The sequence below is a fragment of the Oncorhynchus gorbuscha genome, linkage group LG05, assembly GCF_021184085.1.
Source record: "Oncorhynchus gorbuscha isolate QuinsamMale2020 ecotype Even-year linkage group LG05, OgorEven_v1.0, whole genome shotgun sequence".
Classification (NCBI taxonomy): domain Eukaryota; kingdom Metazoa; phylum Chordata; class Actinopteri; order Salmoniformes; family Salmonidae; genus Oncorhynchus; species Oncorhynchus gorbuscha.
In genome coordinates, this window is record NC_060177.1 from 61,854,128 (window position 1) to 61,871,724 (window position 17,597).

The 17,597-nt window shown below is 44.0% G+C and overlaps 1 protein-coding gene across 1 annotated transcript; it reads right to left on the reverse strand.

Annotated features, from left to right (window-relative positions):
- Positions 1 to 1,001: 1,001 nt before the first annotated feature.
- On the reverse strand, positions 1,002 to 4,540 carry LOC124036251. Its single transcript, XM_046350561.1, has 3 exons — positions 4,266 to 4,540; positions 4,024 to 4,148; positions 1,002 to 3,568 (listed from the first exon to the last, which is right to left on the reverse strand). Exon 3 carries the CDS (start codon positions 3,535 to 3,537, stop codon positions 2,227 to 2,229), a length of 1,311 nt encoding a protein of 436 aa, XP_046206517.1. The 5' UTR covers positions 3,538 to 3,568; positions 4,024 to 4,148; positions 4,266 to 4,540; the 3' UTR covers positions 1,002 to 2,226.
- Positions 4,541 to 17,597: the final 13,057 nt, after the last annotated feature.

Consider the following 17,597-nt stretch of genomic DNA (forward strand, 5'->3'; position numbering starts at 1 on the left):
TCAAATAGACTACATGACCTAAATTATTGCACAAATTAGCCATATGATAGCTGTTAATATGTTAGCCATATGATCCACTATTGCTAGCGAACTTCAGGAACAATCACACAAATGTGACAGAGGAAAGAAATGTAAACGATGTAATGGAATGATGAACATTTTAAGGAAAGACTAAAGTGACAGACATAAATATATGTGGGTATAACTGACATTGGCTACTGATAGTGGCTAATATTTAGCACAATACAAATTGTAAAAAGTAGTCTGGGCATGTAATTAAAACATTCTAGAAATCATTAATCAACTTGGTAGGTTTGGCACTATACTATCATTTGCGCATGGCTACAGAAGCCTATAGCTTGGGTCTCCAAATATAATACCTGCAAGTTATAAGGCCAGCATTTCATAAACTCCAATGTGGAAAAATGATGTTGATATGCTTCAATTTGCTGCCCTATGACTGGTTTCACATTGTTCTCCAGCAATCATAAGGTAAAATAGATTGTAATTTATATTTACAATCCCCTTATCCAAATGGCTTCAATTTACCTAACTCTCATCAATAGCTCTTATCAATTTGTAAACTACAGTGCATGGAGAATGGTGTTATTTCTATCGGAAAAATGAAAGTAATGTTGTTCCAATTGGAACCGTCAGGTTTCGCAACCTTTATTCATCGCGCATAAAGGTGGTGGAATTATGAGGGAATTAAGTCAAGGTCAGAATATGGCGTATCTGTAGAAACACCTTCATTTCTTTGATTTCCACCCCAAACAAATATTGGGTGAATAGCATGCCTTTCTCATGTTTAAGGTCAGAATACGCATAGAGAGAAACGTGCATAAAAAGGGAATTATGACCATTTATACATGCTTAACTCGTCAGAATTAGACAGGACGAGCTTTGAGTCACCATCATTAAGAGTTCACCTCCAAGTCAGTCATTGTGAGTCATCCCAGGTTTCTAAATCTCTAAAGTAGAATGAAGTTAGAGAGTCAGAATGTCAATTAAAACTTTATTATTGAATAAGAAAATGTATAAACACTAGTTTTTCATTTGCTAGTATATATTGTTTTTCATTAAGGTCCCAGTATTAAAAAGATAATTACCATTTTCCACAAAACAAAATATACATGCCCATTGGGCTAAAAATGGACCAGCCCATCTGGTATTTGCCACAAAATTATTGGCAAAATTGTAATATGTTAGCCATATATTCCACTATTGCTAGCGAACCTCAGGAACAATCACACAAATGTGACAGAGGAAAGAAAGGTAAAAGATGTAATGGAATGAGGCAATATGTATGGAAACTAACACTAAAGTGACATGCATGTATAACTGATGGTGAATACACATTAGAAGTTTTTGTTTGCTGGTAAAACATTTTTTTCCTTATGGCCAGTCCACCTCCGGGTGTTTGTGAAACAGGAAGAGAGGAATCAGATTAACATATTTTCAAGTTTTTTTTTTCAATTAAAAATCACTTAACAAATAATGATACACTCTCACAAACAGTAATAGTACACACAACTGTCAAATGGAAATTAATGTTATTAATGTTACTAATTATTCAGTAAATGATTGATAATTGCTGAATAATTGGTTGAAAACTTTACATCCTTTAATATAATGCCACCTTTTTATACACAAGGGGAGGTCCTTGGGACAAGTTAAAAACAGGTTTGTCAAATAAATGACAAACAGAGTTAACCAAAGTTTCAAAACTGAGAATATAAGCCATTTTTGTCTGATATTTACTACCCTAACATATGGAATTGTTTTAAGATAGTAATTACATGGACAATATGGCTGTTTTATTTTAGGACCCCTGGAGGTATAAGAAACAAATATGTATGTATTTGTATTTTTATGAAGCATTGAATTTGGCCTTAATGCTATTAGCGCAATGAATAACACACTAATACATAGCAAAAAAGATAGTCCAAAAATAAATCAGAAGGAAGTATAGTTTGTAGTGTCTGAAATGCAATCAGGTAGGTATTGGGAAACTTAGGAAAACATCAGGGACGATCATAATGCAATAATTGTCCATTCACTCCTATTCATTTCATCGCACAGTCATTTTCTGCCAAGTTGGGAGGTGGCTGACCTTACTGTCTAACGAGTCGTCAAGGCTTGGCTATAGCGAAACAGACTATTATTCATATGAAATAGGCCAAGAAACAAAAATGACAAAAGAATGTCAAAATCAGATTTGCATCATCAAAGCAACAGTCCAGATTTCCTTAAAGTGTTGTCAACATTTTGAACGAGCTCCTTTTCATATTCCCACAGCTTTTTGTCCACAAGCAGCTGATCTTTAGTGAGGCTCCCTTGCAGGGGAACTCTGACGTGTACTAGCCGACACACATCAGGTGGTACCCAGAAGGTCTCCCCTAAAGTCTTCAGCACAGAGTGAACAGATGTCTGTACCACATGTCTAGGGTTGACAATCAGTTTGGTAGGGTTGATAACAGCTTCTCTCGAGGGTTCTCTGTAAATATGCTCCAGGATATTGATCCCTGGAATTTCTCTCCATTGTGGCAGTTTAAACTTGCCACTGTCTTCGTAATGGTTTTTGGGGAATATGTGGTTCTCGATGACAAAGACTCCTACTCTAGGGTGCTGGTATTGAAGGTCCTCCAGCAGTAGATGCAAATTGGCATGTTGGTAAGGCATCACAATCTCATCAATGTCATGAAGAAGTACATACTTTGACTGGTACATGTATCTATAGATGCATTCATTCAGAGTGGTCAGCTGCCCATAGTAGTGGAGATCTCCTTTGTGCTCCTCAAACCTCCAGCCTTTGGATGGGTTGAGGAACTGATCAATCGGCCATTCTACTATTTCCAGTATACCCTCTTCCCTGTAGTGAACTAACACTGGTTCCAAGTCCTGACCACAACTGGTGTTATAGATAACCACTCTCTGCACCCCAAGGAGTTTGTACATCTCCATAGTTTGAACAAACTGCAGGACATTGTTGTAGCCTCCGAAAAGGTTGGAGATGCACACTGTAAAGTTGTATGGAAATATCTTCTCCTCTCTCAGTTCTTTGTTTTGTATGGACAGGAAGTGCTGGTTTTGGTTGGCTTTGATATCTGAATGTATTGATATAGTGACATGTGTCACATTATACATAGATGGACTCTGGCACAGCACATCTGTGGTCACAAAGGGGAATCCAAAATGGTCACTGTGCATATCCACCTGTGCCACTGAGGCAGGAAAGCAGCCATGTCCATCACAGAAAAAACAATGAAGTGGCTGGAGATCACCTCTTCTGATTATACTAATGATACGGATTGCTCCATCCACTCTGTGGTCTTTGTAGGCAGACACCATTAAATGCTTAGTGTCTTTAATCGGAGTTATTGTTTGATCACTTATGAGAATTTGCCAATGTGTTTTTGCAGGGTATTTGTTTGTATTCAGTTTGATATATATGGACCATGTCCAATATAAAAATATCACTGCAAAGAATATTAGAAGACCAAACTTAAATTTCAGCATAGTGTAGGCTATGTCCATCAAAATCCAGCTCTGTGATTCCAGACCAGACCTATTGGGGGGAGACATCGTTTATTGTTTAGAGCTCAAGTTCTCTTTTTTAAATACAGTAGCTAGCCAATGCAACTTTGTCCTCGTTTTTTTTTATTTTCCGGACTCGGATGTGAACATTTTAACACTGCAACATCCACATTAAAAAAATATATATAATTTTCCAAATTAGGCTTTTTTTCCGTTGGGATGCGCATCAACAGAATGTTTTCACTCTAGTGCAGTAATAATACGAGCACTTTATTTCCAGATAAAGTTAACTATGAGGAAACACTGGTAATTATAATAACATATTTTTAACGTAATACGGTAGTTGTGAGCTACATATGCTTTTTATAAGCGTAGCCTAACATAACTTCGAGGAATCAATGTATTTACAATTCTCTTGATCAAATTAATAAAAACAATCAAACATACAAAATGTGCCATTTAATAATAATTGTGCAGGCTACATACCGTATTCATTGATGCAGGTGACAAACGCTTTCATATTTCAACGTCTCCACATGGTGGACTGAGCTAGTGATGGGTCGTTCTCGAATGAACGGCTCTTTTTCAATGGATCAAGAACCGAATCGCATCTGTGAAAGAGCCGTTAAATTAGCTCCCTGATTTGCATAGGCTACTGCTTGAATAATCTTCATTTTTTTTGCAGGCGATCTAATAATTATGTCTGGTTAAAATGTATTTGAACTCACATATCACGATCTGACGTAATGGTACTAAACTTTTTAGGCTTTACATTCGAGAGATGTGCTATTTTTCATGATTTTATTATATTTTTAAGCACTCGTCACCAGTGGATCCAGATGACCAGGGCTGACCGTCGTTATCGCACATACATCATCAGTTACAGGACTTTTCCATGTAGCCTACCTTAAATAACCATTAAAATAATTGGTGACAAGAAGTAGGCATACTACTGGCTTGATGCTGAAAAAGCTTTTTGCCTCTAATTGGCAGCTGTAGTGTCGCGGGTAGGGAGAAGGGCGATTAAAGGGGGTGGGATGTGTGAGAAAAACTGCACTGAACGAAAGGAGCGCAGCTGCGTCTTGACAAAGCGGCATATCCCCGGCGCCACGTGAATGAGAAAATTGCCCACAAAGCTGACACACAGTGCGACCACTCTGGAGGGACTTCAGCCTCCAAAGTGCGCATTGCATTGCTATCTGGGAGGCTAGGTACTGAACAAAAAGCCATTTGGGTGCCAAATTAACAGCTATTTTAGGGGAATGGAGCCAAAAGTCCGGCTCATCAAAAAGACTCGGAATGCCCATCACTACTCAGGGCCGGCCCTGAGTAACTAAGACATAAGCGACCGTTTTCAACTAACTGTTGAGAGTTAGAAAAGTAGATTCTTATTGCCAGCAGTACTATTCTTATGACATTGACAGTAGTAAGATTTAAGTTTAACAGGTTCCTAACCTTAACCACTAACCTTATGTTAGCCATCTAGCTACCTAGCCCCCTAGCTAATGATAGCCGCAACAAATTGGCATTCGTAACATATCATACTGTACATTTGTAACATATTGTACAAATTGCAATTCGTAACATATCCAAATTTCAATTTGTAGCATATCATACAAATTGTAATTCGTAACATATCACACGAAATGGATGATGGACATCAACAATTGAATACATACCATACCAAACATAACATATCATCATACCCACTTGTGTCCCAGATTGTCCTTTACTATGTTACATCTACCCCTGAGTCCAGGTTGGTTTTTGTCTTGTTTTGTCAGTCACTGGCAGTTACTCAATTAGCCTATGTCAGCTAACATTTCTTAGATTGGTAAATTAGTCTAACCAGTTATTTAAATTCACAGTAAATATAATCCAATAACCGACCAGGGCTCGCAAAGCATGTGCCCAGGGGCCCTGACCTCCATGGGGCCCCCATTGATGTTAGTCAATCTCACTCAGATATCATATTAACATGGCATGTCATGGTCAAATGTGTCGAATTGCAGGATTTTTTTCTCTCAGGTGTCAAGAGGGTGGCCACAAATGATTTATTTCTTTAGCTTTGGGCCCCCAAAAGGCTATGGCTGGGTCTGGGTGAACAAACCTGTTTATTGAATGGAATTATATGTTCTGTCTATGGTATTGAACTCATTGCATGATAACTTAAGAAGAGATAATACACAGCTGATACACTCATTAAATCCCTCCCCTCACAGCACTACCCATCTTGGTTTGAATAAATGACATAGCAACTTCCAAGATGGCGTAGCAGTCAGGCGTCTTTGTCTTCATCTTGTCGTGTCCCGTGTATATATCTTTTTTTCTTTGCATATATTTCTTTATAATTTTTTTAACCTCAACTTCAACATACTCTCCTGCAACCTGCCTCACCCAAGGTGGTATGGATGTTCTATTTTCTTTACTTTAGAACCGAACCCCCAACAGAAGCTAGCCAGCTAACTAGTGTAGGGGGTGGGTCCCAAAGACCCTCCCCATTATTGATTAAGGGTTCCTTAAAATTCATATGTTTTGCTGCAGGCCTTATAATAAGATACTGTTGCTGTGTGTCTAAAACCTCTGCCACTATACTTTGCACAAGCTATCTATATTAGTCTTTGTGGTTAAGCCCTGGCTGTTGAGAGAGTGTGCTTGCAGGTTAGGTCTGAGGCAGACTAAAACCATAAACACTGTCTGGTGTTGACATTTTGATCTTGTGTGACATTAGACAATGCTAATAAATTCAGAGAAGCTACTGTACTAGGCTGCCTTATAAGGTAACCTCAGCTTATTGATACACACATACATTGACATAGGTGATCATACCACTAGGGAGTGATCACATGTATAAAATCATCTGTGCCCTTAGGTGGAGTGCGGAACTTACTTGGAAACATGTGTGCTGTGTTCCCGTTGTCAACATCTGTCTGCAATTGCATTTATAAATGAATGATTGATTTACTTAAAAATATTGTCTGATTGCTGATTTCACCAATAAGCAAATGATTGACAAGGAACAAGGAACGAACCCCGACACTAGCTACTAGCTAGTAGTCAGCTATCCACTGCTAGCGGTCATCAGCTAACCTTTAGTCCGGACAACTCCTGCCAGTCTGCACAGCTCAATTCAATCCAGAGCATATCAGACTTCTTTTTCTCCATATCTCCGGATTCCTACGGCAAGCTCTGAACCTTTTCACCTAGATCAATGCAGCTAGCTAGCTGCTATCCGAGTGGCTATTCCTGGCTAATGTCTCTGTCCCGAAGCAAGCACCAATAAGCCTGGAGCTAGCCTATGCTAGGCCCATCTCCCGGCTAGCTGAAGAGGTCCATCAGCCACTTCTTGGGCTACAATACCTATTTTGCCAATTGGCCTGGACCCCTTTTACTGCCGATACGGAGCCCCGCCGATCCATCACGACTGGACTACCACGACCGGACGTAATCCTCCCGAAGGTGTTTTTCAACAGGCTCCTCCGTCGCGCGTCCCCTGAATGCCCATCTGGTAGCCGCGGCCCGCAAGCTGTCTAGAGCATATCGGACTGTTAGCTGAAGAGGATCATCAGCCAATTTCTTGGGCTACTATACCTATTTTGCCAATTGGCCTGGACCCTGTTACTACACGGAGCCCTGCAGATCCATCACGACTGATCTGCCGACGTAAAGGCACGAGGGGGCTACAACAGTCTCTTCCGTCGCGACGTCCCTCTAAGGCCAGACCAGTATCCCTTCTTCCTTTTCTCTCCAAAACTCTTGAACGTGCCGTCCTTGGCCAGCTCTCCCGCTATCTCTCTCAGAATGACCTTCTTGATCCAAATCAGTCAGGTTTCAAGACTAGTCATTCAACTGAGACTGCTCTTCTCTGTATCACGGAGGCGCTCCGCACTGCTAAAGCTAACTCTCTCTCCTCTGCTCTCATCCTTCTAGACCTATCGGCTGCCTTCGATACTGTGAACCATCAGATCATGCTCTCCACCCTCTCCGAGTTGGGCATCTCCGGCGCGGCCCATGCTTGGATTGCGTCCTACCTGACAGGTCGCTCCTACCAGGTGGCGTGGCGAGAATCTGTCTCCTCACCACGCGCTCTCACCACTGGTGTCCCCCAGGGCTCTGTTCTAGGCCCTCTCCTATTCTCGCTATACACCAAGTCACTTGTCTCTGTCATAACCTCACATGGACTCTCCTATCATTGCTATGCAGACGACACACAATTAATCTTCTCCTTTCCCCCTTCTGATGACCAGGTGGCGAATCGCATCTCTGCATGTCTGGCAGACATATCAGTGTGGATGACGGATCACCACCTCAAGCTGAACCTCGGCAAGACTGAGCTGCTCTTCCTCCCGGGGAAGGATTGCCCGTTCCACGATCTCGCCATCACGGTTGACAACTCCATTGTGTCCTCCTCCCAGAGCGCTAAGAACCTTGGCGTGATCCTGGACAACACCCTGTCGTTCTCAACTAACATCAAGGCGGTGGCCCGTTCCTGTAGGCTCATGCTCTACAACATCCGCAGAGTACGACCCTGCCTCACACAGGAAGCGGCGCAGGTCCTAATCCAGGCACTTGTCATCTCCCGTCTGGATTACTGCAACTCGCTGTTGGCGGGGCTCCCTGCCTGTGCCATTTAACCCCTACAACTCATCCAGAACGCCGCAGCCCGTCTGGTGTTCAACCTTCCCAAGTTCTCTCACGTCACCCCGCTCCTCCGCTCTCTCCACTGGCTTCCAGTTGAAGCTCGCATCCGCTACAAGACCATGGTGCTTGCCTACGGAGCTGTGAGGGGAACGGCACCTCAGTACCTCCAGGCTCTGATCAGGCCCTACATCCAAACAAGGGCACTGCGTTCATCCACCTCTGGCCTGCTCGCCTCCCTACCACTGAGGATGTACAGTTCCCGCTCAGCCCAGTCAAAACTGTTCGCTGCTCTGGCCCCCCAATGGTGGAACAAACTCCCTCACGACGCCAGGACAGCGGAGTCAATCACCACCTTCCGGAGACACCTGAAACCCCACCTCTTTAAGGAATACCTAGGATAGGATAAAGTAATCCTTCTCACCCCCCCCCTTAAAAGATTTAGATGCACTATTGTAAAGTGGCTGTTCCACTGGATGTCATAAGGTGAATGCACCAATTTGTAAGTCGCTCTGGATAAGAGCGTCTGCTAAATGACTTAAATGTAAATGTAAATGTAAGGCCCTTCTGCTAGCCTGCTAGCCCCGACCCGCTAGCTGTCTGAATCACCATGTCTCCAGCCCGCCTAGCTACTCACTGGACTCTATGATCACTCGTCTACGCATGCCTCTCCCTAATGTCAATATGCCTTGTCCATTGCTGTTTTGGTTAGTGATTGTTGTCTTATTCACTGTAGAGCCTCCAGCCCTGCTCAATATGCCTTATCTAATCCTTTTGTTCCACCTCCCACACATGCGGTGACCTCACCTGGTTTAAATGGTGTCTCTAGAGACAATACCTCTCTCATCGTCACTCAATGCCTAGATTTACCTCCACTTCACATCCTACCATACCTTTGTCTGTACATTATGCCTTGAATCTATTCTACTGCCCCCAGAAACCTGCTCCTTTTATTCTCTGTTCCGAATGTACTAGACGACCAGTTCTTATAGCCTTTAGCTGTACCCTTATCCTACTCCTCCTCTGTTCCTCTTGTGATGTAGAGGTTAATCCAGGCCCTGCAGTGCCTAGCTCCACTCCCATTCCCAAGGTGCTCTCATTTGTTGATTTCTGTAACCGTAAAAACAAGACAAGATAGAACTGCCAAAGGGGGCGGAGTTGCAATCTAATGCAGAGATAGCCTGCAGTGTTCTGTCATACTATCCAGGTCTGTGCCCAAACAATTCGATCTTCTACTTTTAAAAATCCACCTTTCCAGAAATAAGTCGCTCACCGTTGCCGCTTGTTATAGACCCCCTTCAGCCCCCAGGTATGCCCTGAACACCATATGTGAATCGATTGCCCCCCATCTCTCTTCAGAGTTCGTACTGTTAGGTGATCTAAACTGGGATAGGCTGTCCTGCAATCTAAACTTGATGCCCTCAATCTCACACAAATTATCAGTCAACCTACCAGGTACAACCCCAATCCGTAAACACGGGCACCCTCATAGATCTCATCCTAAACAACCTGCACTCCAAATACCCCTCTGCTGTTTTCAACCAGGATCTCAGCGATCACTGCCTCATTGCCTGCGTGCATAATGGGTCTGCAGTCAAACGACCACCCCTCATCACTATTCCAAAACACTTCAGTGAGCAGGCCTTTCTAATCGACCTGGCCCGGGTATCCTGGAAGGGTATTGACCTCTTTCCGTCAGTAGAGGATGCCTGATTTTTCTTTAAAATTGCTTTCCTCACCATCTTAAATAAGCATGCCCAATTAAAAAAAAATGGAACCAGGAACAGATATAGCCCCTGGTTCACTCAAGACCTGACTGTCCTTGACCAGCACAAAAATATCCTGTGGTGTACTGCATTCGCATCGAATAGCCCCCGAGATAGGCAACTTTTCAGGGAAGTTAGCAACAAATATACACAAGCAGTTAGGAAAGCTAAGGCTAGTTTTTTCAAACAGAAATTTGCATCCTGTAGCACAAACTCCAAAACGTTCTGGGACACTGTAAATTCCATGGAGAATAAGAGCACCTCCTCCCAGCTGCCCACTGCACTGAGGCTAGGAAACACTGTCACCGCCGATTAATCCACGAAAATTGTGAATTTCAATAAACATTTTTCTATGGCTGGCCATGTTTTCCACCTGGCTATCCCGACTACGGTCAACAGTCCTGCACCCCCACAGCAACTTGCCCAAACCTTCCCATATCTCCTTCTCCCAAATCCAGATAGCTGATGTTCTGAAAAATCTGGACCCCTATAAATCATTCGGGCTAGACAACCTGGACCCCCTCTTTCTAAAATTATCCGCCAAAATTGTTGCAACCCCTATTACTAGCCTGTTCAACCTCTCTTTCGTATCGTCTGAGATCTCCAAAGATTGGAAAGCTGCCACGGTCATCCCCCTCTTCAAAGGGGGAGACACTCTAGACCCAAACTGCTACAGACCTATATCTATTCTGCATTGCCTTTCTAAGGTCTTCGAAATCCAAGTTAACAAACAGATCACCGATCATTTCAAATCCCACCGTACCTTCTCTGCTATGCAATCTGATTCCCTACTTGGTCATTGGTGCAACTCACCCACCTCCTAAACGATATCATAACTGCCATCGATAAGAGACAATACTGTGCAGCTGTATTCATCGACCTGGACAAGGCTGTCGACTCTGTCAATCAACACATCCTTATCGGCAGACTCAACAGCCTTGGTTTCTCAAATGACTGTCTCGCCTGGTTCACCAACTACTTCTCAAACAGAGTTCAGTGTGAAATCGGAAGGCCTGGACCTCTGACAGTCTCTATGGGGGTGCCACAGGGTTCAATTCTCGGGCCAACTATTTTCTCTGTATATATCAATGATGTCGCTCTTGATGCTGGGGATTTTTTGATCCACCTCTACGCAGACGACACAATTCTGTATACTTCTGGCCCTTCTTTGGACACTGTGTTAACTAACCTCCAGATAAGATTCAATGCCATACATCTCTCCTTCCGTGGCCTCCAACTGCTCATTTAGTAAAACTAAATGCATGCTCTTCAACCGATCGCTGCCGCACCTGCCCGCCCGTCCAGCATCACTACTCTAGACGGTTCTGACTTAGAATATGTGGACAACTACAAATACCTAGATGTCTGGTTAGACTGTAAACTCTCCTTCCAGACTCACATTAAGCATCTCCAATCCAAAGTTAAATCTAGAATCAACTTCCTTTTTTCGCAACAAAGCATCCTTCACTCATGCTGCCAAACATATCCTCGTAAATCTGACTGCCAAACTGATCCTTGACTTTGGCGATGTCATTTACAAAATAGCCTCCAACACTCTACTCAGCAAATTGGAGGCAGTCTATCACAGTACCATCTGTTTTGTCACCAATGCCCCATATACTACCCACCACTGCGACCTGTATGCTCTCGTAGGCTGGCCCTCGCTTCATATTCGTTGCCAAACCCACTGGCTCCAGGTCATCTATAAGTCTTTGCTGGGTAAAGCCCCGCTTTATCTCAGCTTACTGGTCACCATAGCAGCACCCACCCGTAGCATGCGCTCCAGCAGGTATATTTCACTGGTCAGCCCCAAAGCCAATTCCCCCTTTGCCGCCTCTCCTTCCAGTTCTCTGCTGCCAATGACTGGAACAAATTTCAAAAATCACTGAAGCTGGAGACTCATATCTCCCTCACTAACTTTAAGCACCAGCTGTCAGAGCAGCACACAGATCACTGCACCTGTACATAGCCCATTTGTAAATAGCCCATCCAACTACCTCATCCCCATACTGTTATTTTTTATGTTTTTTGGTCCTTTGAAACCAAGTATCTCAACTTGCACATTCATCTTCTGCAGATCTATCACTCCAGTGTTTAATTGCTAAATTGTAATTATTTCCCTACTATGGCCTATTTATTGCCTTACCTCCCTTATCTTACACGCTCACCTGATTTGCACACACATAGTTTATTCCATGTGTAACTCTGTGTTGTTGTTTGTGTCGAACTGCTTTATCTTGGCCAGGTCGCAGTTTTAAATGAGAACCTGTTCTCAACTAGCCTACCTGGTTAAATAAAGGTGTGAAGAATAATACAAATAAGAGTGATAGAGCTCCTCCCAACCACCTTTTTTAAAGTGAAAAGCCTCTCTGTAATGATGAATGAGTTGTTATCATCCCTTCAGTATACAGGCCATACTAAGCCTGACTCATGGCTCACATCCCATTGTACTTTCCAGTACAATCTGTCAAAGCAGGATTGAATAGAAACTTTGAAAAGATTCTGCATAGCTTGCATTTGTCACAGGGTTAATAGTGGACTTTGCACTGATCTTGCTTGAGAATAAGCCTAGAGCACAGAATGAGCCATTGGCAATTTCATTTTTTCAACACAACCTGCATGTAAAATACAACTGGTGCTCTCTTATCTGTATGTGCCCTGACAATATAGTCGTGAATATTTACCCTATTCAGACTTTGCTATTGGTAGCTCTTGAAAGAGACAGGTGGAAAGGGTGAGAAGCAGGTGAAAGGGAGTTTAAAGTACACTGGTGATTATGGAGGGTGTGTAAGCCAGCCATGACACAACCCTGTCACCCACAAAGATCTTTGCTCAGATCTGGAAACACTATCACCATTGAACTGAAGAACACACACACTGACTGTAATATTTCTATGATGAGATCCCCGAGCACTGTCAGAATGACCTAAGCAATTACCTTGGACCTGCTCATTCAAAGACTTTCATCTATAAAACCTGAATGAAAGCAGATTTGTATTAGATGTAGGATCAGCTTACCCTCCCCAAATTCTAGAGGGAAAACACAAAACTGACATCAATGTTGAGGGGGAAATTCACCCTACTGTACTCATTGGTGCCCCGGTTCATCTGACTGTTTGAACTTTGTACCCCGATTACCCTACAGGCTTTAAAAGGTGAACCCACCATCCACAGTGGAGTCCTAAAATGTTTTTTGTTTCTTGGCCTTTTCGAAGTGTTTGATATGTGAATCAGGAGAGTTCATAACAGGGAGAAATGATGTGTTATTGTGTTGTGTGAACAAAACTTAGTGAAGAGAGGAGTTGTGGAGCTGTTTTGATCACGTAATGCCACTCAACCAGGCCCAACTGCGTGCCAACTGTTGCTCTCTACACTAATGCAATTTTCACAAAAGAGAATTAACACCCCCAAACAATGCCTGTTGTGTTGTTTTTGATGAACATACAATACCTATTGCACTATGGTGCATTTCACAGAACTGTCAGAACACAGTTTACATTGCAGTTCCTCGATTGCTAAGACACAATTCCTGGAACAACTTACCATTTTCTCAAATGTTCACACACAATTTTAAAAGCTCACAACCAATGGTACAAACATCTAACTTTTGTGTCCCAATTCAAACTGTGCACTCAGACAACACACAAGCTGTCAAAAACACAGACTACATGATTGTTTGTTACACACTGGATGGATTAATTCAAAACACTGCTACCAAAATGTTTAGAATAGGTTCAGACAAATAATTTGGAACTTTGTAAAATCACAGCACTGACTATCCAGATAACCCTTTCAGGATACCCTGGTGAGAGAAATTCAAAACAGTACTGTAATAAATACCTCTTACAATAGTGGATGAGGGAATTCTACTGTAAATGCTGTTTTGGTCAAAAACCTCACCTTTGAAATATCACACTGACAAAACATGTAAGGAAGAGTTCATGCTCAGTAAAATACTGCCATTTCCAAAAGCTTTATTTCCAAGTGCAGCAAATGTACAGGTTACTCAGCTTCAGCATCAGCGTTCATCATCTCGTCTCAGGTCTGGGTCAGGCCTTATGTTTGCTCTTGCCAGGCAGCATGGGAAAAATGCCCTTGTGTGACTTAGAAAACCCTGGATAGACTCCGCAGACACATCACCACAGGCGTCCACCATTGCCTCCAGGAGGTTTTGCTGTGTGTAGGGGTTGCGGTTATACACTCTCCACAGCAATGCTGAGAAAAAAATTCTCAATCGGATTCAGAAATGGGGAATATGCTGGCAAAAAATGAACAGTGAACCTGGGGTGGGGTCATTGAACCAGGCGCGAACCAGAGCAGTCCGATGGAAATTCACCGTATCCCAAATGACAACATATTGGGCTTGCTCTGGTTGCCCTGGCTCCCCTTCCTGTTGAATAATTATTGTGCAGCTGATCTAGAAATTGAAGGAGTTGTGTCGTGTTGTATGGACCCACTTTGACATGGTGGTGGAGGACGCCACAATTTCTGACGGCTGCACATAGGGTGACGTTGCCTCCCCTCTGATCAGGATCTTGTATGATGGCACGGTGACCAATGATGTTGCCTCTCCTCTGGCCAGGAACTTGTATGATGGCACGGTGACCAATGATGTTGCCTCCCCTCTGACCAGGAACTTGTATGATGGCACGGTGACCAATGATGTTGCCTCCCCTCTGACCAGGAACTTGTATGATGGCACGGTGACCAATGATGTTGCGCCCCCTTTTGCGCCTTTTTGTTAGGTTGAAACCTGCCTTGTTGATTAAGATTTATTCCTGTGGGTCAGCCATGGCATCCAGCTCAAAGATTCTCTAAATAAGTTTTTTTTAAAGAAGAAAAAAAAGGTTATTCTGAACAATCCACTCAATGGTGGAAATACTGACGCTGTCAATTCCTTGGAAGACTACCTGGTCTTCAACTGTTTGGGTTTGAATTTCCCTCAAACGGATGGCATTACTGGCAATCACCATAGTCAGGACAGTCTCCTGCTCTGCTGTGAGAAGTCTCTGCCTACCTCCAATAGATGGCCGCCTCTCAGTTCTGCAAAAATTAAATTTGTCCATTACTGACCTATGGTCTTCCATTACTGTGCTAAAAACTACACTGAGAACAAAGTGGAGATTCAGTCTATACACACTACATGTATCACAGTAACAACAAGGCAAATTTCCTGTTTATTTAACCGGTTAGGCCAGTTAAGAACAAGTTTACAACTGTGACCTGGCCAATATAAAGCAAAGCAGTGCGACAAAAACAACAACATAGAGTTACACATGAACAAACTTACAGTCGATTGTTGTGAATCTGGAAGGAGAGTTTACAGTCTAACCTGACACCTAGGTATTTGTAGTTGTCCACATATTCTAAGTCCGTCCAGAGAAGTGATGCTCGTTGGGCAGGCAGGTGCGGGCAACAATCGGTTGAAGAGCGTGCATTTAGCTTTACTAGCATTTAAAAGCAGTTCGAAGCCACGGAAGGAGTGTTGTATGGCATTGAAGCTCATTTGGAGGTTTGTTAATATTTTGTCCAAGGAAGGGCCAGAAGTATACACAGTGGTGTTGTCTGCATAGAGGTGGATCAGAGAATCACCAGCAGCAAGAGCGACATCATTGATATACACAGAGAAAAGAGTCGGCCTGAGAATTTAATTCTGTGGCACCCCGATAGACTGTCAGAGGTCCGGACAACAGGCCCTCCGATTTGAGACACTGAACTCTGTCTGAGAAGTAGTTGGTGAACCAGGCGAGGCAGTAATTTGAGAAACCAAGGCTGTGAGTCTGCCGGTGGGATTCGAAATGGTCAGGGATCTCCCATCTGCCCAGCTCCGTTAGAGTCTCCCGTCTGCCCAGCGCCACTAGTCTCCCGTCTGCCCAGCGCCGCTAGAGTCTCCCGTCTGTCCAGAGCCGTATGAGCTGCCAGAGCCGCCAGTCAGCGTGGAGCCGCCAGAACCGCCAGTCAGCGTGGAGCCGCCAGAGCCGCCAGTCAGCCAGGATCCGCCAGAGCTGCCAGTCAGCCAGGATCCACCAGAGCCGCCAGTCAGCCAGGATCCGCCAGAGCGGCATTCAGCCACGAACCGCCAGAGCCGCCAGTCAGCCAGGATCCGCCAGAGCCGCCATTCAGCCAGGATCCGCCAGAGCCGCCAGTCATCCAGGAGCCGCCAGAGCCGTCAGTCAGCCAGAAGCCGCCAGAGCCGTCAGCTACCCCTCAGGCCTGAGCTACCCCTCAGTCCTGAGCTACCCCTCGGGCATGAGCTACCTCTCAGTCATGAGCTACCTCAGTCCTGAGCTGCCCCTCAGTCCGGAGCTGCCCCTCAGTTTAGTGGGGCCCTTTGTTAGGGTTCCTAGGCCAAGGTCGGCAGCGAGGGTCGCCACTCAAAGGACGCTAAGGAGGTGGACAAAGACTATGGTTGAGTGGGGTCCACGTCCAGTGCCAGAGCCACCACCGTGGACAGATGCCCACCCAGACCCTCCCCTATAGGTTCAGGTTTTGCGGCCAGAGTACGCACCTTGGGAGGGGCACCTTGGGAACGGTCACGTTCTGACCCTAGTTATTGTGTTAATTGTTTGTTTTAGTTGGTCAGGACGTGAGATGGGTGGGCATTCTATGTTTTGTGTGTCTAGGTTGTTTTTCTGTGTTCTGCCTAGTATGGTTCTCAATCAGAGGCAGGTGTCGTTAGTTGTCTCTGATTGAGAATCATACTTAGGTAGCCTGGGTTTCACTGTTGTTTTGTGGGTGATTGTTTCCGTGTCTGTGTTTGTTTCACTACACAGGACTGTTTCGGTTTTCACATGTATTGTTTTGTATTTTTGTAGTGTTCTCAATTATCGTCTCTATTAAAAAATGTTTAACACTAACCACGCTGCATTTTGGTCCTCCTCTCCTTCAGCGGAAGAAAAACGTTACACCGGGCAAGATGAACAAGGCATCCGCAGGTCACGATCAAATAAGCACATCAACCTTAATGCCCCCCCACAAAAACACATAAAGAAATACTCATCCAACCCTTAAGTCACATGGGGGTCAAATACAGACTAATTTTGGTTTTAATAGGAATGCCATCAGAGGATGGATTGTTTAAAGTAAGACCGGAATGGAGCCCAAGCCTCATTAAACAGTTTGGGGTTCCCACGTGAATTGAATTGAATTTTTTTCTAGTTTCAGAGAGCACAACACATTTCTCACCCAATATTTATAAGATGGGGGAGCTGCCATCTTCCAGTTCTGTAATATTAGCCGTCTAGCTAAAAGAGTTGTTTAAGCAACAGTGTCCGACTGGATTCTTGACAGGGGGGTACCTATGGGCAGTACTCCAAAAAGGTCTGTAAGGGGAGACGGATCTATAACAGTGTCATATATATCAGGGGTCCAGGTTGTCTAGCCCGGATGATTTGTAGGGGTCCAGATTTTTCAGAACATCAGCTATCTGGATTTGGGAGAAGGAGAAGGCTTGGGCAAGTTGCTGTGGGGGTGCAGGCTAACTGGTGCTTGCTTTGGGACAGAGATGTTAACCAGGAGTATCCACTTGGATAGCAGCTAGCTAGCTGCGATGATCCAGTGTAAAGGTTCAGAGCTTGCGGTAGGAATCTGGAGATGTGGTCGAGAAAAAAGCAGTCCTTTATGCTCGGGGTTGATATCACGCTGTGCAGACAGGCA